This window comes from Falco rusticolus, chromosome 6 (assembly GCF_015220075.1).
Source record: "Falco rusticolus isolate bFalRus1 chromosome 6, bFalRus1.pri, whole genome shotgun sequence".
Taxonomy (NCBI): Eukaryota; Metazoa; Chordata; class Aves; order Falconiformes; family Falconidae; genus Falco; species Falco rusticolus.
In genome coordinates this window covers 8,380,257-8,402,698 of record NC_051192.1, presented here as the reverse complement: position 1 = coordinate 8,402,698, position 22,442 = coordinate 8,380,257, and the positions used below count along the sequence as shown (strand labels likewise).

The window sequence follows — 22,442 nt, the reverse complement described above, 5'->3', positions numbered from 1 at the left end:
GATACCATGTAATCATGTATTTTATGGCACTCTGCTGGGAAGTGGAAGGAACTGGGTAGCAGGAGGTATCTAAGGCAGCTAGCAGAGCCAGATTGCTGCTGGAGTGACTTGCAAAGGACCGAGCAGCTTGTAATGTGGCTGGGTCTGGTGCAGGTTGGATGCAGCCCCGCTGCCCAGCAGGGAAGGTACCCGCCTCTGCTTTGAAGAAGTGCAGATGTGAGATGCGGTGTTTGCTGCGGGAAGAAAGGAGCAAACACAGCAGCTCCTTTACCAAGAAATGACAGGAGGGCTCAAAATAGGCTGGTCGTACTCTTCTTTTTCTAGCTAGTGAAGTGGTGTTTGTTAAGCTACCTGACTGAATATGTGAGAAGCGGTTAAAAAAAGTGCCTGGTCATCAGTTTGGTTCAATTTTCCCAGGTTTGTGGGTGGGCTTTAACTGTTACTAACATCGCCTGTGTTGCTGTCAAAAGCCTACAGTGAAGCATGTTACAGTTATACAGGTGATTGTAACAAATTATATCAAATTCAGTTTTGCTCACAGCAGACTCAGCAAGCGCAATATTTATTTAAACTAAAAATTTGTTGTCGCTTTTAGATTCAGTCACAGAGATCCAGAAGCCCTGTGTAAAATCATGCTAGACACAATCAGTCTGTCCTAATTTGTGGGTTGTGGTCTGACACTGCTGCTCAAGTGTTAAGTCCCCAGAGGCTCCAAAGGGGAGAAGGGAACGGAAAGCTAAATCTGTAAAAGAACGTGTTTCAGTCTTTAATGAGATGAATCAAAGCAGTTCTTAGTACCCAAGAAGGAATACGTGAGATTTGGAAATCAAATAATTATCACTGAAAATAAGTGGGAAGTTCGTAACGGCTGGTCGGATACAGTTGCAGACATGCGCTGCCAGTGTCCTGTAGTTATGTTCCTCTCCCAGTTCTTGTAGTTGGGGCAGGAAAGGCAGGTAAAATTTCTTCAGAGTAACAGAGTCCTCCCTCAAATGCTACCTTCTGGCCAAGAATAGCTGCTGAGTTTGCTTCAGCTGAAATTGTCTGCCTCTCTGTTGACAAAGCACTCCTGTTTCTCCAGCAAGCAAAATTCTGCTGAACAGGATAATGCACAGTCCTGGCAACGCTTGTGTGCCCCTCCAATTGTAGCTTTAAAAGCAAAAGCCTGAATTAGGGCTTGGACCATGGAAATAGGGGAAGGCTTTGCTACCTGTCGTCATGACTGCTGTTAGTAAATGGCGCTAAAAATAGCAGTCACGAAATCAGCAGCAAAACGACAGTCTGAGCGAAACAACTGCAGAGTAGTGCAAGGCCGCTCAAGCTGTAACCCAAGTGACTCATTGTCAGTGGTGCATTAAGTTTGGGAGCTGAAATAGGGATTTTCCTGTAAGTGTCATAAACTGCCTGTGACTCAGCCTTCAAAGAGGTGATCAGCATGTCAATCAAGCAGCTGTTCCGCTTCAGTAAAGAACTGGTGCGTACTTTAAATCACTGTATTTCCTTTGGTTTGTTCCTTCCCAGAAGTAGAAGAGCTCTGAGCCAGAAGTAGTCACGTAGTAAAACTTTATATTCTGTGGTTCTTCTAGAAACACTTCCACTTATTGCTCCTCCTTTCAGCATCACGACTTTTTTTATTCCAGCCCTTCAGCGTATTTTCTGTCCCTGTTGTTTGACTTAACCTTAAAAGCAGGTTTGAAAGTTTGTTTTCTGACACTGAGAAGTGAAGGCATTTCATGTACTTCTGTCAGTCTACTTTTATTAAAATTTTCTACTCTTTAAAAATAAAATATGCCTAGAACAATAGCTTCAAAGGAAAACTAAGTGGTAGTTCAGGCTCTAGAACCTTTATTTTCTTTTTTAAAAAGTGCTGTGGAATTTTGTAGGACAACTGAATAGCTTTTTGCTATCACCCGACTACAGACAATAGTTCTCGGTCTTCTCTCAAAACTATTCTAAGGTATCTTTCCCCAAGTGACCTGCTTTGGTGCTGTTTAATCTACATAGCTCATTTCTGTAGTTCTCCTCGGAAGAAACGTTATTATGCCTTTCTGTGAATGAATCCTTCCGATCTGACACAGTTAAGCTGGTGTACCCTTTAAAGCAGCAACCCTACAACTGTGAGCAGAACTCTAGCAAGTAGATACGATTTGGTATGGAGTTTTTTTGTGCTAGTTAATTGCAGGACAGAAGACGGGCTATTATCTAGCTAAGATACTGAAATGATCTTTGTGACGGGAGTGGCTGAACACCATTCGAACTTTGTGATAGCCACATACACTGCTTCCTGCGAGGCAAAGAAATACTGAATGCCTGTAATTGAATAGGATATGGCAATTTAATTTGGGCGGCCTTTTCTATTGCAACCTTTATTTCTGGCTCCTCTTTCCCCCATCCAGCATATAGACAGGGGAAGCTTTAAGCAGTGCTTCTCTAAGTAGCTTGTTGCTACACACCACGAGCTGTAAAACTACTCGGGACCTCATTGTGCTATCTGCTTACTAGACAGAAACAGTCAAACCCATGGTTAGAAAGCCTGTGAGGGAACAGGAGGGTGACAGCACAGCCTTCGGGTGGTAGGTGTAGGATTGGGGATGAGCGTAAGGTTTCCAGGTTTCAGGGAATCCACAGTCCTGGAGCAACACATGACACAGTTGGCTACCAAAGCCGTGTTTCGGTCTGGTTGCAGGTGCCTTGCTTGGAGGACATGGGGTGAGGCTGGAACAAGGGACCGACAGAGGGAACACGGAGCACGGGGGAAGCGGTGGGTTCGCAGGGGAAGCTTGTGGTAGCGTTGAGGTGCTGAGTTAACTTCACGGCTGAGCTGGTACTTTCGCCCTCGTAGGTCCGAGCCCACAGGGCACTTGCCGGAGCAGGGGGTCAGGGGCCTGTGACAGCTCAGGCTGAGCCCAGCGGTGCCCCCGGGCCGGCTCAGGGGGTGAGGGGCGCCCCCGGGCCGCCCCCGGCTCTGGGCACGGCTCAGGAGCAGGCCGAGGAGCAGCGCAGTCCCCGGGACCGCAGACCCCCGGGCCGCCCCGGCCGGGGGCAGGCGCTGACGTCGGGGGCGGCCGGAAGTGGCTGGGCGGGGCCGGGCCGGGCGCGGAGCGGGGCCGGCGGCGCGCGGCGGGGCCATGGCGGCGGGCGGGAGCCCGCGGGGCTGCGGGCGCTGCTAGCCACGGTACGTTGCGCAGACGAGAGGGGGAAGGTCTTGTTGGTAACAGCAGTCATAACCCTCGCTGCGTGCGGCTGCCCGTCGGGGGCTGCGCCGAGGCGGGCCCGGCTGGAGGAGCCGCTCGGTGGGGCCGGGGCTTCCTCGGGGCGCGCTGAGGTGGCCGAGGGCGCTCGGTGACACTAGTCCCGCGTCCTTCTGGGGTGTTGCCGTGCTGGGTTTAGAGCCGGGGGGACGCTGCTGGTGTTTCGTGTTTTAATTGCTTGCAGGTATCCAGAAAGTACCTCGCTTGTTCTCTTCGCACAAGTCCTGTTTGCCTGGGTGTAAAATCGCGGCTCGATGCGGAGGTTACCCTCGTGAAAGACCGTGCCGCATCTCTGGGGACAGCGTGGTAACTGGCGGTTGACCTTTCTGTTTTCCTGGTTCGTTATTTCAGTTTTCAGTTTCCTTGCTGTGTGGGTGATAACGGGAAAGCCTGCGTGCCTTTTCCTGTTCTAAAAGCGGAGTCAGGAACCCTTAACTTACAATCTTGGAGACTTAGGGTTTGGTGTAATGGTTATGACAGAAGGTTGCTGGGGAGCCTTGCAGTTGCGTGCCCATCCCCTGTTCTGTCAATCTGAGCCTGAACAGCAGCTTTTCCTTGTTCCCGTGACCTTCTCAGTAAGAAACTAATAACCAAAAAATACCCTCAACCCATCACTTTGCCATAGTGCTGCCTGGTCTGCCAAGACTTTAACAGCCAGTTCTGTTCCCGCATCCTCTTTCAGCAGGATTGAGATTGCTGTTGGCACACCCAGGGAAGCTCAGTTAGCAGGCTGCTGGATGCGGGCTTGTAGGTCTGGGTTTCATTTTTTGGCTCTGCTGTTGGACTTGCTGGTGCTAAAGGCAGGATTGGTTGCTTTGGTCTTGATTTCGTCCTAGTGAAAATGAAAACAATGAGATTTGCCTGCCTTTGCACGTTTCTGTTGTGAGTTGATGGTGGTGTCCTATGAGAAGATGAAACGGGCAGCGCAGGCACCTGATGTTCTCCAAATTGTGTCCTAGACACTGGTCTTAAGTAGGAGAATTAATACCCTTCTGGCCCAAATCTCCCACAAGATAAACGAGGTAGTGCAATGGGCCGCTCTGTTGTTGAATCACTGCAGAAAACTCCAGGGCTCTGTGGAATGGGTCTGCCTATCATTAGCACACAGTTTGCAGGCTACCTTAAGTTACTTCTCCAGAATGTGCAAGAAATAATTAGTAGTTTCAGTTGGGCCTTGAATTTTGGTCACTTCGTTAGGAGATTTGCTAGAGAAATTATAGTGTAGCTGGTTATACTCACAAGCTGTTGTTTCATTTCTTATTAATGCCGTGCATTTAATGCAAGTTTTACAAACCCTTGTAGTTATTTGTGGAGTTAGGGATTGTGTGTGTTGGAGGAAGAAACCTAAAACACCCTTTGCTTCCCTGCTGCGTCTTTGCTTAGTGTCTCTTAACGTTACGTAAAGCAAAACTAGAAAAAGCAAGTTCAGCCCCTAAGGCTTCTCAGCTTTGGGAAATCTGGGGATAGCACAAGCGGTGTTAAAGGAAGCAGAAATGGTTGGTTGGTTGTCGTGGAAATATGCTTTTGTACCGTGTATCTTTGCCCTGTCTGCAGGCAGGGGTCAGCTGCTAATGGAGAGCTATTAGGACCCAGCTGAGGGGCGCTGAGTTATCAGCGTTCCCCTGTACAATGATGATGTTTAGGTGGGATTCTGTCTCAGTATACATAATCTCAGGAAGCTGCTGATGACATTGTGTACCTGTGTGCACTGTCCCTTGTTAGAGTGGCACCTTATTTCTTTAAGCAAGCCTTTAATTTTTGTATTTCAAAACTACAGCAGATTTCTCCGACAGATGTTTGCATCATTTCTTGTGTTTTTTAAAGTTACGACCTGGAGGGTTTCACTTCACTTTGGTTTTTTTTCTAATTAGAAGTTTTGTTTTTTTGAAGGGATCCCTCCTTTGGTGCTGCCTGACCAGTGAGTCCTTTAAGTACGCTCCAGCAGTGGTCACACAGAACCGACAAACTTAAAAACTGGAGGAGGGAAGATGATGTCCTTGGATGGACCACAGAAGACAATCAGTAACCCGGTAACTCCCCTGTCATATCAACAACTCCCTTGGGCAATTGAACTTTGCTGTTTATGTCCATAGTTAGTACTCGTACTGTTTTGCACGGTGAGGGGTGTTACTGAGAGCGCTCTGCATCGCTCAGGTGTTTCAGGGAGAATGTCGCAGGTGACACTAGGAGCTGATGGTGTTTAGATATTGTGCTGGAAGCAAACCCGATGCTTAATGCACAGGACTTCCAGAACAGGAAGGAAGTTCTGTTGGCCTTGGGGGTAATCCTTTTTCCTACACAGTTTCTGCAGATGTCTGGCATTTTTGCAGACTGTTTTGGATCAAAAGTGAAAATATGATAAGCAGCCTTTTCACTTCTAATTCTCTGTAAACATGGGTGGCGCCTGGCAGCCCTTGTGGTTTGTGTTTTTTTGTTTTTTTGTTTTTTTTGTGGCGCTTGTAATTTCAGTCTGAACAATTGAACCTGAAATGTTTTTTGATAGTTGGTAACTTGTCTTACAATGAATCCTGTTTTGTAAGGAAGACTTGAGCTCTCAGCAATTGCAGAGTGGATTTGATGGAATGTTGTTTGCCTAGCTTAGGGTCCAGAGACTTTCTTTGAAGAGCTCTTAATATTCTCATGATCTGGAACAGTAGCTAAAGGGATGGGTTGGAGCTGTGTTTTTTGTTGTGGCTTTGAAAAGGTAGTTCCTTTGAGCCTGCAGGAAAATATTTTTAACATTGTGTGCTAGAACTCTTTAAAAATAATAAATTCTGTAGAGTATCTACGTGGTGTATACAGTAGTGAGATCTGCACAACTTCCTTATCTATTGCAGCTTTGCAGTGATACACACCTGGGCCCTCAGTGAATCTGATTATTCAGTCCCCCTGTATGTTCACTGCTTGCAAACAGGACAGAGGTAGGGATGATGGGGGAATAGCTTCAATCTTTTTCACAAGAACTCAGCTGGGAGAGGAAGGAAAGCAAGCTGTGTGGAGATGAACTAGAAGGTGGAAGGACAGAACTGCAAAAGTAAAGGGAGGATGAAAGTTGGTACATGGAGATTTTAGTGGGGAAGGAGGTGTGAGGAGAGGGATTAGGACATGTTTAGAATAAATAATGTGTGAGGGAGAGAGTAAGAGTGGAGCAAAATCAGGTGGCTGCAAGGGGACTGAGGAGTATGATGGGTGGCAAGACCAGGCTGGAGACTATAAAGGGGTAAACTAGGGCTTAGGGGTCAAGAGCCTAAAGTAGGAATAAGAGTGAGTACTTGGGATTAGAATGTGGAGGCAGAGTTGGGAAAGATTGTGCTGATGACCTCAGGACAGCCTCCAGGCAAGGCCATGAGCAACCTGCTCTATCTGACCTTGCTCTGGTCAAGGCATTGGGCCAGAGATAGCAGAGGTGCCTTCCAACCTCAGCCCTTCTGTGACTCTATCACCTGTGTGCTACCACAAGATGAACCTAGTAGGGATGGAAGAGGGCAGGCTATGAAGATTTCACTGTTTCAGTGAATGGTTCCAAAGGGCTGATAATAGTCAGCCCTTGGCAATGACCTAATTTGAAATTAATCCTTTTTATACTCTATTAGAAAGTGAGGCAACAAAATGTTATCATGGAGGCTGGAAATTTTAGTTTTAGTTTGACCTGAGAAGCTTGGTTTTCACAGGTGAAAAGATGCTGGGTTTTTCCTTCCCATTGTGGTGGGTATTTAGTCCTTTTCTACTGTTTCTCTTAAATGAGATGCTAGCTGTGTTTCTTTTAATGTGTGCCATATAATTTAAGTATTAGAATAGTATTTTTAAAATTATTGTGGGCTTTTTTGCCTCCATCACAAATCGTTATTTGAATCTTTTTTTTTTTTTCTTTTTTTTCTTTTCCCCTCCCTCTTCTAGATCATTCCATATGTTGGGACCATACTTGGTGGCCTTACTCCTGGAGAGTTGATTGTGATACATGGGACTGTTCCTGATGATGCAGACAGGTAGTGGCTATGGTGTCACTTTCTGCAGTGTGACCGTGTGAACAACAATGTAATGCATAAAATGTTTCCAGGGGTCCTTTATAGTGGCACACAAAGGCTTGATCTAAACCCTTGTGATAGTGTCAGAGTGAGTACAGTGTTAATTAGTCAATGAAAACTTTGTGACGAGAAGTGGAGAATGAAGTGATTTTTTGCTTCCTACTGATTCTCTCTTCTGTTTGCCTGCTTTGGCCATTTTTCCCCCTGTCATAGCATATAACCTGCCTCAAGAGGTTATCTGAGACTAACAGTACTGATAGCTGAATGTGTTGTGTGAAGGAATGAACTTAAACTGGGCTAAGGAGGGGTGAACTGGTACACACGTGCTGGGTACGGGGGTTCTGTTCCCTGACTTTGCCCAAGGTTCTTCTGGTTATTCTACAGAAGGTGATAGGGGGGTAGGTGGTGGGCACAGTTGTCACCGAAATCAGGAATAAGAAAGCCTCTTAACACCAATGTAGCATTGGGAAGCAGGCATTCTTTACTGCAGTGCTGGATGCACGGGGGATCGTTTCGCCTAAGGTGTATGCCGCGTTTCAAACACAATTACACAGGCCACACTTAGCATTATGCATTACATTTCTCAGAAGAATCATATGTATTAATTTAACAGGTGGTACTATGATAATTAAGCATTGCACATGCTCCTTACAGGTATCTCTGAGTCTTCTAAGGGGTCTCAAACAATTGTGGACCCTGTAGTTACAGCTGACCGATCACTGAACCTTAATTTAGTTCCCTTATATGGAGAGCCCAAGGAGAGTTTAAGTTTGTTTCGTTAGTTGCCTGTACAATGTTCTCCTCAGTGACCTTAAGTTTTAAACTACTCTTTTCCTCTTGGCATAAAATTACATAACCAGGGTTGATTAGCAACCTCTTCGTGATTACACTGAAACAAACAATATAATTACAAAGCTAAAACAGACTATACTACAAGGTAACACAGTATATGAGCAGCTTGCGTGATATGATGACCATTAAATAAATCATAAATATTTAAATTCATTGCAATTAATCATGGGAGAACCTTTCACAAATGTGTAGGAGTGGGCAAATAACATTTTGAGTTTTTTTCTCCTTCTCCAGGAATATTAATTGTGTCTGCCTGTTCTGAGGATCCACAGTAAAACACAAATGTAGCAGACTCCGCTAATTGAGGTGACTCCTTGACAGACTGAGCTGAATGTGGTTTGTCTTACTTTTATGATTAGGTTCCAGGTGGACTTACAGTGTGGCAGCAGTGTAAAGCCTCGAGCCGATGTGGCATTTCATTTCAACCCCCGCTTCAAAAGGTCTGGCTGCATTGTTTGCAACACACTGGAGAGCGAAAAATGGGGCTGGGAAGAGATCACTTATGAGATGCCCTTTCAAAAAGGGAAGCCGTTTGAGATTGTCATCATGATTTTAAAGGATAAATTCCAGGTGAGTCTGGGTTGATTCTTCAGCCATAGCCAGTTGTCAGGCCAACAAGAGAGGTATTTTGTATACTTAAAATAAATAGTTGGAAGCCTTGGTTTCTGTTACCTAGGTATAGTCTAACTGCAGAAAAGTTTAGGAGTTTTTCTTTTAAAGAGGTGCTAAGTAAATCAGACCTTGAAGTTGATATTGCCTTCCTCGTAAGTTGGGTGAGTAGGCAGGTAACTTCCTGCTGTGGCTAGCGGCTACTCCACCCAGTTCCTTCGTTAGCCTAAGGGCTAACCTTAGGATAAAGCTGAGCGCGTGAGGTGTGTTTGTCCTGCTCTGTTAGACTGAAATAAGAGATTCTAGTAGATTGGTAACACCACATTGGTAAATGATCAGGTGTAGAAACAAAAGGGTTTTGAAATGCAAATTTTTGTGAAGGAGATTTATTCGCCTACACTGTGATGGAAAGAAAGACTGAATTGTGGATCAGCTGAACTTGGTTGCTCTGAGATTTCTAGGATGTTCCATGCTTCTGTACCAGACCAGTAGACAGAGATACATGTATATGGCTGACACATGGCTGGTGTGATGTACATTTAATACAGTTTTCCTGTTTTGTTTTCTGTCTCCTTAGGTGACTGTAAACAAGAAGCACTTGCTGCTCTACAACCACAGAATTAGCCTTGAAAGAATAGATACTCTTGGAATATATGGCAAAGTGCAGATCAAAACTATAGATTTTGTTTCTAATGTAAGTTATATAGACAAATTGTTTGATTCCTTTTCTCTGTCTTGCTAAACTACAGAGTAGGATTTGTGGTGAAAAGGAAGTAAGGAAAAGCAGCTACACAGTCTGACATCGCTACCAAGACTTTTTTTTCCCCCCACATTTCAACATGTGAGTCTTATGTAAGGATCTCTGTCTTCCCGTTTTAGCCTTGAGGTTAGGGGCAAAAGGGTGGCAAAGTTTACAGCTTTCAAAGTTAACAGGGCAGATGGTGTAAGAACTGATTTGATACTGGGTCTAGGAGTGGATTAGACTTTTCAGGTATTGCAGGAGCACCAAAATGAACTCACAGTATTTAGTGCTTTTAAGTGACAAGTTCAGCCATAGCTGTAACTTGTTGCTTGGCTTCCAGATGCCGAGTTCAGCCACAGCTGGAACTGCCTGTGTACGTAACCCTGGTTTTCCTGCTAAAATGACCGAATTGCTGAATGAAGGGATGAGAGGAGTGTACGTTTATTTCTGGGGGGTGAGAAGGAGTGTCCTTCTCCAAAGACTTTGTGGCTTGGACCAAACTGCAGTGAATTTAAAGTGAAGGCAGTGCTGTGCTTCCTTTCAGCTGCCAGCTCTGCTAGAGAAAGTAAACTAACAGGGAGGAGTCGAACACTTTCCCCCGTGCAGAAGCAGAGATCCTTCTGCTCTGGAAGTGTGAGACTTGTAGAACAGAAAAAGATGGTGATAAATTCCAGGGAGGTACAGAAGGTGAATGCCTTTTCCCTTTCTTCCTGCCACTCACTAGAGCAGCCTACCTACTCCTGTGTAATATTCTGGGTCTCTTCTGCCCCATCCTCATTACGCTGTGGGCAAAGCTTGGATCTCTTGCTGCCAAAATGTCAGGTCTAACTCGGGTCAGCAGGCTAATAATCGTGCTGATAGAAGGTGGAGATTTGGGCCAGAATGGAAAAGGAGTCTGAACATGATAGATACGTCTATTCATCGATCATTTGCAAAGTCCATGTACAGACATCTGTGGGCCTCGTCACTTGGCCTTGGGCATGTTGCCAGAATGACATTACTGCAAAGCTGTCTCAGTCCTGGTCCTAGAGGACCGGCTCGGAGAAGAGCCTGGGGGCAAGCAGGTGCTGTAGGTTGGTTTCTGTCCCAGTCACAAAATGAAACAGAGTTGCTTTAATCTGTGGTTGCTCATGCTGTATCCTTTTGGGGAAGAAAGGAAGGAGAAAGGTGATTGTTTCCTTTCTGTCTTTGCTTCTAATATACTCTTCTGAGGAGGAAAATGGAGGCTTGTATTGAAAGAAGCAAGCTGCCAGGCCTAGGCTGGAACTGTATCTCTGCACGGCCGTGTTGCTCAGCTGTCCTTCCCATGGGAAGGGGCAGGGATGTAGGAGGCTGCTTAGAATCTCAAGGCCCCTTGCGTGGACCTGGCCTGGTATTCCTGCCCCAGTGAGGAAAGCTCAGTGGGTACAGATTCTAAGGGGTTAACAGTGCTATGACTGTTAAATAAAGTTTCAAACTGAATGAGATGGTCTTTAGAAATCTTAATTTGGCTTCAGGACTTCTCCCTGGTTTGCAGGGGTTTGGCTATCTTTTCTTTACCGTAGCCCTCAAGTTCCACGTTAACAGTTCACTCTTCAAAGCAGAAGAAATCCTTTACAGTTCTAAACCAACTTTATGTTAAAAGTTCTATGATGTATGCAGTGACATCTAAATTTCTCTTTCTGCAGTCTTTACAAGGCTCTCAGCCATCATCTCTAGGAGTAACAAAGATAAACACAGAAAATGTATGTATGGTTGTAAAAGGTTGAATGAATCTCCCTGTTGCCTGATAAGCTAGTTAATGTTGTTTGTTTTCTCTTGTAGGGGGAAATGCCAGATGGTTCACAATTCGTAAGTGTCTTGTGTAGACTTGTGGCAAATGTGAAGAGTGAAAAAAAAAAAAAGGGGGGGGGAAATAAAACCATCTCAGTCATTCATGAAGAAACACATGTAGAACAAGGAAACTTAGAATCTTCTGGGTTGATCATCAGTGAGGTTTTGTAGAGAGTAGTCCTCTTTTCTGCTGCTAGTAAATGTGAGCCTATTTGTTAAATCATGTAGAAAACCCGAAAGATAAACACAGCATCCACAGCCATAAACAGAGAAATAAAAAGGGAGGTACCTGATATACCAAATGACACTAAAAACATTTTCTGAACAAGCATGCTTAGTTTTCTCCGCCTGCGAAACAGAAGTATTCTGCAGTCTATGCCAAGTGGCCTTATGTTAACGTGTGTATCTCAGAACCTGTCTGGCTACGTCTTCCTCTTGCTGACAGATCCATGCTTACCCTGTGTGCACATCACGTGGCTGCTGCGAGCATCACACCTTAGGGTTGGAACTTGCACCCAGCTAGCATGTAGCATAGATAGAGTGCTTATCTTTTTGCAAAGGGCTGTACAGGTGAACAGTATCTGGACTGGAGTAAGTCCCATGCTCACACTGGAAAGGGGTTGGAAGCCAGGAATATATACAAGTAGAAATTGTGGAGAAGGCGAAGTCGCTGTGAGTGCCATGATTTTAGTTGCCTTGTCGCTTGACAGCCTGCTGCCTTCAGTCTTCTTTTCAAAACCACATAATGTGCAGTATTGTCACTGTCAAGTGGTGGACTTCAACAAATGAACGGAACTTCTAACACAATGAAAACAAAAAAAAGGCAAATAAAATACTTGCACTATCTCTCATTATGAACTGGTGGCAGGACAGAGTCTCAATGACCCTACTTCTCACACTAGCATGAGTCTTACTCTCTAAAGCATAACTGAAGCTTTCAGAGAGGAGAGGTCAGGGTGTCACAGGTTTGAATTACTGCAGAGAGTTTTGTGCTTGTTTTGTTTTCTTTTTTTCCTTCTCCCGCACCTTCCACCATTAGTGGTGGCAGAAGTAGTTGTAAATAATGTTTATTTTATTAATCAAGGTGGTATTCCAAAGACAAACCCCAGCAATTTGATATGTTTATCTCTGTGTAACTTTTCCACTATAATATTACTATGCCAGAACACGTTGGTAGGAATAACTTCAGCTAGAAGTGCAGATTTGCAATTGTGGGCCAGATTTCTTCCTGTCATGGCAAAGCTCAGCTTGTATGTTGAAACAAGTAAGTCACAGTCAAAATCTTTACTGGTGATGTACTTCCAGGGAGTTCCTTACGTTGGGAAACTTGATACTGCGCTTCGTCCGGGATGCACAGTTGCCATTAAAGGAGAAGTGAATAAAAACCCAAAGAGGTAAGTGTTACGGCATTTTACTACTATTTAACTCAGCTACTCTTGCGAATGAGTAGGCTTTTCCATTGGCTCAGTATATCCTTACTTGCAACTTTGCATCTGGAATCATGTGAAACTACAGTGCAGTTTTCTTGGGGACCTGCAGGATCCTGCTTCAGAGAGAGACTTAAAAGAGCAGCTCCATTGTAAAAAGCAAAGGTAGAAACCTGAGTGTCTTACCTGCTAAATCTGCGTTGTTCATGAGACTGTCTGCTCGGGGTTTCCGCTGTGCAAGGCATGTGAGCACACATGCTGTACGAAGACAGCTTTTATTCTAAAGAGATCCAAGAGTAAGGGAACTGGCAGAAGTAGATAGAAAAGGAGTGAGATGAGTTGCTAGTGTGCACAAATCTGCATGTTACAACATTTCTCTGAATCGTTCTTGGATGGCCTCCTTGGAGACTGTGTAAGCACGAAAGTGCCTGACAACTGAGTGGTGAAAGCTGGTAGGGGAGTATGAGCTATAATTTTGGTAGCAAATTAGGAACAATAGGTTGCAAAGAAGACATTTGCCCAACATGATTTAAAGGGGAAGGGGGGAGCGCAAGATAGTCAAAATGGAGCGGAGGAAATGTTTGTGCTTCAGCATGCCCTTTGCTCGAAGGGTTTGGGCTCTGCAGAAACATGCCTAGAAATGAAGCAGTTAGTGCAAATGATGAGAAGCACGTGTGTATGCATTGCACTCCTGCAGCTGAACAGCACTCCGAGTTTGTATTAATGTGGGAACCCAAGGTCTAGAAATCTCGTCGACAAGGTTTGAATGGACTTGAAATTCGACAGGATAATTAATACTTAGAGAATAGCATTTGATATCCTTTTCTTGGCTTGAAAAGCTTATTAGCACATCTCAAGTGCTGGATGTACTGCTTATAAGCATGAAGAAGCTTTTGGTTGTTAAAGCATTGTGTGTTGTCTGCTTTTTGTGTTTGTACTTCTAAACGTATAGATTTTTGTAGTTGTAAGTTATTTAATGTCTTTCACTCAGTTCACAGTTGTGGATGCTCCTTTTTCTCAGTGAAAAAGAGGACTCCACAGCTTGGAAGTGAGGCCGTTGCTCCATTTCCTATCTGGACTGAGCAGTTCTAGGCTTCTCAAAGGAGAGCAATAACCTGACAGCTGGCTCTGATTTGGGGGAGGAATATTTCTTCTTCAAATGCAGTGAGGTCTTTGCCACAGGTTGAAGTGTTCATTTGAATTTGGATGGCTTTGCTCCGATCGCTCTTCTCCACAGCTCCCCTTTGGGAAGCCTGTGTTGTGAACACGTCTGAGATGGCAGAGTGTTCCTTCTGCCTGGGCAGAGCTGCGCTGCCTATAAAGTACCATTTTGTATGCGTGGTGTCCCACCAATATTAGACACAGAGAGACTCCTCAAAGTTTTCCTTAGTCTAATCTGTTTGTTAGCAGAAAGAATATAATGTCTTCAGGTAAAACACAGCTCTCGGAGGTAAAAGACAGTGAGCAAGCAGCACCGTGTTTCCGTGAAAATGCTGCTTCCTGGTGCTGCAGAGGAGCAGCACGTGGCTGACTTGGCTGGCTACCTCCTCGCCGAGACGTGAACAGAAAGCTGTGAGCGATGTAGCAGGGTCGCGTCCTACGTCTGCTGCCTCCAGCAAAGGTTTCTGTGTGAAGGACGCAAACGCGCGCTAACTGCCTGCTTGGTTCTTCAGGTGAACCACGGCCCTGGCTCCAGGACAGTTCTAGGTATTGGCAAAGGCCTCGGTAAATAGCACGGACTGCTGCACCATGTTTATAAACCCTTGGTAAACTTTAAAAAAAATATCTTCCAGCTTTGTGATAAATCTGAAATCAAGTGGCTCGAAGGACATCGCATTGCATCTGAATCCCCGAATGAAAAATAAAGTTTTTGTAAGAAACTCCTATCTTCATGACAGCTGGGGGGAAGAAGAAAAGGAAGTCGCCACCTTTCCTTTCAGTCCAGGGATGTACTTTGAGGTAAGACTTATCTACAGCATAGCATCGAACTGGAAGTTCTGCCAAAAGCGTTAGCAGTGGTGCTTAAAGGTCATGTCACTAACACAGATTTAAATAAAACCGCCATTCCTACATTTCAGTGTCTCAAGAATATTATCCTAAGTGGGACCGTAGGGAGCAGAGATTTGACTTGGTTTTAATGAGCTTTTAAATAGTTGCAAGAATTATGCTCAAAACAAATTTTAATTGAGTTGGACTTGATGATCTTTATGGGTCCTTTCCAACTTGAGTAATTCTATGATTTTTGTTGAAGTTCCACTTTTGAAAAAGTTTCTTTTGCCTGAAATGGTCATTGTAATAGGAGCAGGGCTTGCCCAAGTCTAGGCCTAATCACCAGGTGGTTTTTCATGTCTTACCTGAGCTTAAAACTGAACTGTTGCTCTTCTTGATTTTCAGCTGATCATTTTCTGTGATGCCCACCAGTTCAAAGTTGCTGTTAATGGTGTTCACACGCTGGAGTACAAGCATCGTTTTAAACAACTTGAAAAGATAAATGAAGTGGAAATCGCGGGAGATATGAAGTTGTTAGATGTGAGGAGCTGGTAGTTCTTTTCAATTAGTACTAAAGGAATTAAACCTTTTCTAATGAGAGGGCCTTCTTGTCAGGTACAAAGAGGTGCTGAGCCTGCCTTTTACCTATCTAGGCTTGTGTCTGCCTCTCGGAGCTGGGCGCTCACCAGACCTGTAGCTGCGAGATTCAACCCTCCTCTACTTTACAGTATCCTGGCAACCTAAATAAGCGTTTGCTCAGATAAATCTCCCATATTACTGAACCTAGCAATATGAAAATGCTGCATTGTACTGTGTCTAACAATTGCACTCAGTATGTTTAAGTTAAACTACTACTCGGCTTTCCTTGATAGCGTACATTCAATATTGTGAAGTAGAAAGGAGACTGAAATAGGATCCAAAGATACGGTTATCGGCCTGAAAAGGGCCCTGGGTAATTCATTTTAAATAGTTATGAAATATACTCTTCTATTTAGTTTATATTAGCAACTGTAAGCTTTTTACTGAGGATGGATGAAGCAAACTGTTGACTCATTAGTTACAGCAAAAGGCAAGGAGGAATGTGATCTTACTTCTTAGCCTGCTGCTGCAGTAGTACCTTCTCTGACACTCACGGCTGTCACCTCCTGCTTGTAAGTGGCTTGAATGAAACATACAGCACCACTCCTAGCTTTCAGTTTTCCAAAGTGAAACAAGTGTGAACTTTTGGAAGCTTGGTTGCTCTGAAATGGCTCCTAACCCGAGCAGATGGTGGTGGTTTTCATTTTTTCTAAAAGGAACCCAAGTACTCCAGGCAGGGGTGCAAGTCGTCAGTTGAATAGAGAATGAATCCTTTTTCAGTCTTGTATTGAAGTAGTATCTATCAGAGACCGACTGTTCCTATTCAATCAGTTTTCTGTACAAATGTCAGTCTTAATTTTTATACTTAAAAAAAAAAAAGTTGCTACTGGCTGTCAATACATGCCTAAGGGACGTTCCTATTTATCTTAACTGCTGCTAAAAGAGTGAAACACTTTCAACAATGACTGTTTAAGATGAACTACCAGATTTAATGTATAAAAAAGCATAAATAAATACATTTGTGAACTCTGCTTTTTTCTCCAAGCGTGGCTAAGTAGCTATGATTCCTTTTAGGTCTGTATTTTGCCTTGTTTTGCTTATTACCTTACCAGTATCTCCAAGGTGGCACAGTGATTCTGACTGGAGGACCGTTTCTGCATCGAGGCGTTAGCGGTCCACAGCCCAGCACCTCCCCCTGGGTTGCAGGATGAATGTAGCTGGCTGATGCCAACAGCCCACTTGTGTATTCTTGCCTTGGCTGAAGAGGTCAGCAGCAGTTCTGTGCAGATCCTTTTTGATTGACAGCAGACATCATTAATAGTTGTTTTAAGAAAAGCCTGTAAGAGCACAAATGACCACGATGGGGTAAACATCCCTGTGGATGGGATCTGCCTGGCAGGTCCAACCCTGTTCCCAGCACACGATGGGATGCAAGATCATCGTCTTTATAGTGTTAGTTCTAACCAGTTGCATTTTAAACTGTACAGTCGGAGTGCCTTTCTTACTCGCAGTGTAATGAACTGGCACCTCCTCGTGCAAAATAGGTGGTGAATTTTTTGGTAAATTCATTAACAGAGCAAGCAATTTATTCTTATCTTCAGGGGAGTAAGATGGTAATTAGTAGCAATCTTTAAAGACTAAAAACCAGCTTCAGCCTCCACATGAATCCTAGTTTCTTGTAACTAACTTCTCAGTGGGTTTACTTTTTGCTTCCCTAAAAATGTCAGAAAAGCACATTCTCAGGGCTGCAGCGCACGGGGGCAGTGAGCACCATGCCTGCACTGCCACATGGCAGGCCCCTCCACAGGAGCAGTAACTGCATCAGCTGAGCAGGTCTTACCTGCTGTCACACTGGTTGGGCCCAGCTGTCAGAAGTTGCTTACAGCAGTTTTCCACTGTTAAGAAAAAGTTGTATGAAGAGTCCCCAGACCATCCAGAAATTATAAAGCCACCTTCTTACAGTATTTTATTAAAAAGTTAAGATCTCATCTCTGATAAAAATTAGCCTCACACATGTAAATGTTATAGGCAAACTGTCACATTAACATAACTCAGACAAAATTTAAAAACAAAGGGGATAAAACTTAGAAGTAGCTTTGGAGCGGTTCTCCCAAAATGACTTCCAGTTGTTGAATTGTCTTCTGACACTGCTGTTCCACTTCTTCACACTCATCTAGGAAAAGAAATTAAGCAGGAATTAAGTAGAACCGTGATTACAAAACTACCTTAGGATGGCTTCATCATTCGTCAAGGTTAGAACTATCTTCAAACACCAGGTATGAAATAATTACTCAAAAATATTTTGGCACTGACTCGTATTATTTCTACTATAACACCAATCTAAAACATGCAGCTGGGGAGATGGGCACAGGCTGCAAGACTGAAGAAACTACCATGATTTAACTGTACTTTAGGATAGTGTTGGATACAATCCATTTCAGTTTGCATCCTGCACAGTTTAAGCTACCGTACACCAATTCGTAAGATTTATAGCAATTACAGGAATCATGCTGTCTGAATTTTAGAAATAAGTGGCCCTTATTCTTTCTTGGGCATAGGCCAGTTGTCTGCCTTCACTAATGCTGCTTTAGAACATTACCTTCCATGAGCTCAGCTAAGAACGGAACAGATTCTGGTAGCAGGACCAGGTAGTTCTCCTTCAGTCTTTTTGCGACTTCTACCAAAGCAAGCAGGGCAGCAAATCGGACCTAAAACAAAACAATATAAACGCTACAGTACAGTTCCCTGTTTTCTCCTCCCCATCCCTTCTTTCCGTATCAGTTGGAAACTAGCTTTCCCTGCTGGATTTGTATTTGTATCTCAACACCTGGGTTAAGGTAATGTCAAAGGAAAAACAGGTTGCAAGAAGTAGGTATGTCATTGGAAGTTACTTCATGTAACGGTCTTCAGCTCCCTGTTACAGTAACACCCTGTTCCGCTGTAGCAGAAGGACGTAGCTCAGTACAATGAAAACCCGAGTATTCCCCCTGAATAAATACAACCTCACAAGTAGGAGAGTCTTGACAAAACTCTATATAATAAACAGGTCTGAATGTTGATAAATAAAGAACTTCCAGTTTCCCCTCGGAAGTGTCCCTTTCTTCAACCAGGTTAGCTCTTATTCCAACAGCTACCAAATCTTTACAAAACCCCAGACCATACAGTATGGAAGACATCCACGTGGAATACCGACTGCTTACAGTAAGAGCAGAAGGCCACGTTGTACATACATCCCCCTTACAACTTGGGAGTAGTACAGTATCAATATTTTAATTTAGGTTAGTATTTTAGCAATGACTTGGCTAATCCACTTCTGGTTTTTGGGGTGCTGTTCCCACTTTCTAACACAACAAAGAAAACCAGTTCAAATGCTGACAGCCCCCAACCTTAGCAGACGTGTGCCTCGTTTTCAGCAGGATCTGGTAGTTCAGCGGTTTCCAAAGAGAATCATCTGCCATTGCCACTGAAAACTGAGCTATGCAGGGTATCAGGTGTGCTGTCACTCTTTCCTGGAACTTCTCGTCTCCTCCAAGCGTATTTTCTAGCTGTGGAAGTAAAAAGCTTGTCAAAGAGATGCAGGCTCAGACAAACCCAGCCAAAAGCATTTCTTCCAGCTTCAGCTTTCAGGTACTCAAGAGTTATGTCAAAGAGCATCAGCAGGAGCACGCTGCTCTGCGCAAGTGCAACAACATGTACAGACCTTATGGAAAGGAGTGAAGATGTTTAGAAAGAGGATAAAAAGAATTAGTAATTTAGAGCCTTAGCAAAGCAGTTAATACTGTCTCCAGCCCAAAGACAATGAATTGTTCCCTTTTTGTTCAGGGAGAGGACTGAGGCCTGATAGGTAAAAAAAAAAAAAAATCTTTCGGATGGGGGAAAAAAATAATCACCTATTAATTGTTTTTTGTGTGTTTGTCAATACCTGATCAACCAGAGGCATCATCAAGGTTTCTGCTCTTTCCTTACTCAGGAACTTCTGGGTGTCAAAGAGGAAGAGCTTGTGCAGACAGTCGATGGTGAACTGCAACAGTAGACAGCTCTTTTCTGTGCTGTTCTCAGAGTCAAAGAAAGCTTCATCTACATATCAATCAAGGAGAAGAAAAAAAATCATCAAAAAAATGAGAACAGAAGACACCCCCACATGACAGAAACATTGTTAGTTTGTGAATACAGCTAAAAGATGTACTACAAAGCAATTATGTACTGGTCACTCGGAACAATAAAGTGGATGCAATATGTTATCAGGCTTTTAGCTGATGCCCTAGGCAGGTCTGGCGCTGACATTCACAGTCAGCTGGACATAAAAGAGAACAGCCACAGGCCATAGGGGAAGTGCTTGGCCATACCTGTGGATACAGAGAATTTCTTCAGGTATGACAAAAACGTAATACCTGTTTTGGCCAAGAAAGCAGAGGAGTCTGAATATATCATATGAGAAGCCAATGAATGAAAAATAACCACAAAAGCCAACCCCAAACAGAAACAAGTCACCCTCTTTCCACACAATTTCATTCTCATGGAACTCACTGGGACTGACATTGAAAATTTTCATGTGGTCAAAACTTTGTACTGGCAGCCCAGAGCCCATGGATGAAAAACGTCCTTTGGTTCCATCAGAATAAGAAAGATGCCTTATTTATGAGAGAAAGAAGAAAGAGAGAAATGAGAGCTATGTGCTGTGAAGTAAATCCTGTAAGACGAAACTTTCAGCAATTACCATTAACCTGTTTCAGCAATTAGTTAGCCTGCCAATGCTTCCCTCTATGTAGGAACTGAAAACTTACCAGTTTTAGGAATGTTGACCTGGTTCAGTGTCTCAGCAAATGGCTTCACTAAGTGACCAGCAAACAGGGTGAAGAGACCCTTGAGCTTGTCTGCAATGCAATCTGCTATTCGGTGGAAGGTCAGCAGCCTGTCTGTTAGGGTAGACTCTGTTTTGGACCAATCAAAGAGCTGAAAGTGAAAGGCAGATTAGCGCTTTCCTGTGTCTGTGCACTGGAAAATGCAAGCATGCTAATGCAGATGCTTTATATTCAAACTTCCTACCTTGAAGAAGAGGGGTCTGAAAGAAGCCTCAGAAAGTTTCATAACCATACTTATTAGACAATCAATAATGTAAGCCTCTGTCTTACCAACTTCCTCTAAATCATCCTAGAAAAATTAGAAAACATAATTGCAAGTTTGAAATGTAAGAATTTGAGCTTTCAAAGCACATTTTAACTCTGTTTCAGACTAAATACCCAACCATAATGTTTTCTACTCCAAGAACAATCCCAGAACAGAGCATTTCATATCCAGAATTTTAGAGCACATTATGTAACAGGAACTACTAATACTTTTTTAAAACGACTGATAGAATCAGTGTGTAGAGGTTGAGTTGCTGCTGTTCACCCCCCTAAACAAGCCACCTGAGCATGCTCTGTTCGGAAGTCCAGGGCTTTCATGAAAAATGCCGTCAGCTCAGCCTGATGGGAGATCAGGTGCTCCTTCTCCATAGTGACAATGTGTTCCTTCAAAATGTTCATCAGGGGACGCAGGCAGTTCTGCCAAAACAAATGCAAAGCAATGCAAAGGCAACAGTGATACTGAACAGTAATCCAGAAACGTAACAAGGGAATGGGATTTTTGCACTGCACACATTTACTCATTAAAATACTGTTGATAAATCAACTTTTTCCTGTACTTTCAGGGGACTCAAGTTAATAGGATTCCTGAGAATTCTAGCAGATAGATCAAGGCCTTTATAATTTCTCACGCATTTATCATCTAACATGCTAAGGACATTAAACTGGGGCATTTCTGACAGGTCTAACCGCACTGAATCGCCACTGTGGTACAAAAGAAAACAGAGATAATAAAAAGACTGTGCCAGGTTTGGCTGTGATGGAGTTACATTTTCTCCACAGCTGCTCATGTGGTGCAGTCTTTTAAATCTGTGACCAAACCAATGCTGATAACACGCCGATGTTTTAGCTATTGCTGAGCAGTGCTAAGACTTTTTGTTTCTCACTCTGCTGCCCCAGGGAGTAGGCTGGTGATGGGCAACAGGCTGGGAGGGGACACAGCCGGGATAGTTGAACCAAATTTTACGCTGCTTATTCTTCTTTTTTCTCTTTCTTTTCAATTACAATGGAAAAGAATGAAAAAAATACTTACCTTCCGGGTATTTGCCACTTCACTGTAACACTTTGTAACTGCAGGCAAGAGTATTCGGGGAGCAAGCCTTGTAGCTAGGATGGTTTTCAGTGATGTTATGCGTAAGCTTAACTGGGAAGAAGGACCAAACTTGGCCACAATCTTTTCCAAGTGGACAACCTATCAGGAAATCCAACAAAAGTTTGGCATACTTAAAACAACTCAAGAACTTACAGTCAGTGTCTGTTGCAAGTGTCAGACAGGAATTCTGCTGTTCACACCACGTGGAGCACCTTACATTCAGACACCTGTGTACAGAGCTTCGCTGTCTTTAGAAGACAAACACTGAAAAAATGCACGTCAGTGGCAGGGGCTCAGAATTACCCTGACTAGAACTGGTAGATACATTGGATGAGATCATGGAATTACAGTAAGATCCTTCAGGATTCATCTCCCTTTCCAAAAAGGCAAACTACAACCTATCAGAGGGAGGAGTAGGAGACGCTCTTATACTCTGTATCTTAGTTGTCTGCATAAGAAGGTGAGTAGAGGAGTAATGTTACAACCTTCCACACAGCTGGCACACACTCCTACTTCAGTTTCAGAGAGATAAAAAGCCATCTCTGTAGCTTCTTCTAGGAACTGGCCAGATCCTGTCCCCCTTTACATACGCGTAGGAATCAGACAGCTCACCTGCAGCAAGCAATCCAAAAGATAAGGACTAAGGAAGTGTGGTAATGTTTCTGCAACCTTCAGCAGAGCAGTGACAGCACTCAGCAGGTAAATCTCATTGGAGATTAGCTCCTTCTTGTTTTTCAAAGTCTTCAACAGCGCTGGCATCAGCCTGTGAATAACCAAGCATAAGTAAAGATGAAACCACTGGCCATTTGGAGACTCATCTCCAATTCCATAAATCCATCTGCTAAGCCTGCAGCGACAATTTTCACATGAATTTTTACACATGTATTTGAATTCTGAGCTCTTCTGCTGTATTTCGTTTTTTTTGAAGCTAATGAAGGAT

The 22,442-nt window shown here is 43.7% G+C and overlaps 2 protein-coding genes across 5 annotated transcripts in view; one reads left to right on the top strand and one right to left on the bottom strand.

Annotated features, from left to right (window-relative positions):
- Positions 1-3,120: 3,120 nt before the first annotated feature.
- LGALS8 (galectin 8) lies at positions 3,121-16,317 on the top strand. 3 transcript variants are annotated; one of them, XM_037391194.1, is made up of 11 exons: positions 3,151-3,175; positions 3,436-3,588; positions 5,142-5,281; positions 7,149-7,237; positions 8,488-8,698; positions 9,315-9,431; positions 11,147-11,203; positions 11,283-11,309; positions 12,597-12,685; positions 14,512-14,677; positions 15,113-16,317. In XM_037391194.1, exons 3-11 carry the CDS (start codon positions 5,240-5,242, stop codon positions 15,260-15,262), a joined length of 948 nt encoding a protein of 315 aa, XP_037247091.1. In that variant the 5' UTR covers positions 3,151-3,175; positions 3,436-3,588; positions 5,142-5,239; the 3' UTR covers positions 15,263-16,317. The 3 variants fall into 3 exon arrangements, with proteins under 3 accessions (XP_037247090.1, XP_037247092.1, XP_037247091.1); XM_037391193.1 differs by lacking the exon at positions 3,436-3,588 and having other exon boundaries at positions 3,121-3,175; XM_037391195.1 differs by lacking the exons at positions 3,436-3,588; positions 11,147-11,203 and having other exon boundaries at positions 3,121-3,175.
- A 905-nt stretch (positions 16,318-17,222) lies between these two features.
- Positions 17,223-22,442, bottom strand: part of HEATR1 (HEAT repeat containing 1) — a 38,648-nt gene continuing 33,428 nt past the window's right edge. For both annotated transcript variants that reach the window (XM_037391191.1, XM_037391192.1), the window contains 9 exons: positions 22,115-22,265; positions 21,443-21,601; positions 20,695-20,829; positions 20,333-20,437; positions 20,071-20,239; positions 19,209-19,363; positions 18,673-18,831; positions 17,886-17,994; positions 17,223-17,459 (listed from right to left, as the gene is read on the bottom strand). In XM_037391191.1, coding sequence (XP_037247088.1) covers positions 17,371-17,459; positions 17,886-17,994; positions 18,673-18,831; positions 19,209-19,363; positions 20,071-20,239; positions 20,333-20,437; positions 20,695-20,829; positions 21,443-21,601; positions 22,115-22,265 — 1,231 coding nt within the window. In that variant the 3' untranslated portion in view covers positions 17,223-17,370. The remainder of the gene's footprint in view (positions 17,460-17,885; positions 17,995-18,672; positions 18,832-19,208; positions 19,364-20,070; positions 20,240-20,332; positions 20,438-20,694; positions 20,830-21,442; positions 21,602-22,114; positions 22,266-22,442) is intronic.

Excerpts from the sequence above, each read along its gene's own strand:
- LGALS8 (XM_037391193.1), top strand. The coding sequence starts at position 5,240 with ATGATGTCCTTGGATGGACCACAGAAGACAATCAGTAACCCG. Across the intron at positions 8,699-9,314 it reads TTTTAAAGGATAAATTCCAG|GTGACTGTAAACAAGAAGCA; the intron begins GTGAGTCTGGGT and ends CTGTCTCCTTAG. Across the intron at positions 12,686-14,511 it reads GTGAATAAAAACCCAAAGAG|CTTTGTGATAAATCTGAAAT; the intron begins GTAAGTGTTACG and ends AATATCTTCCAG.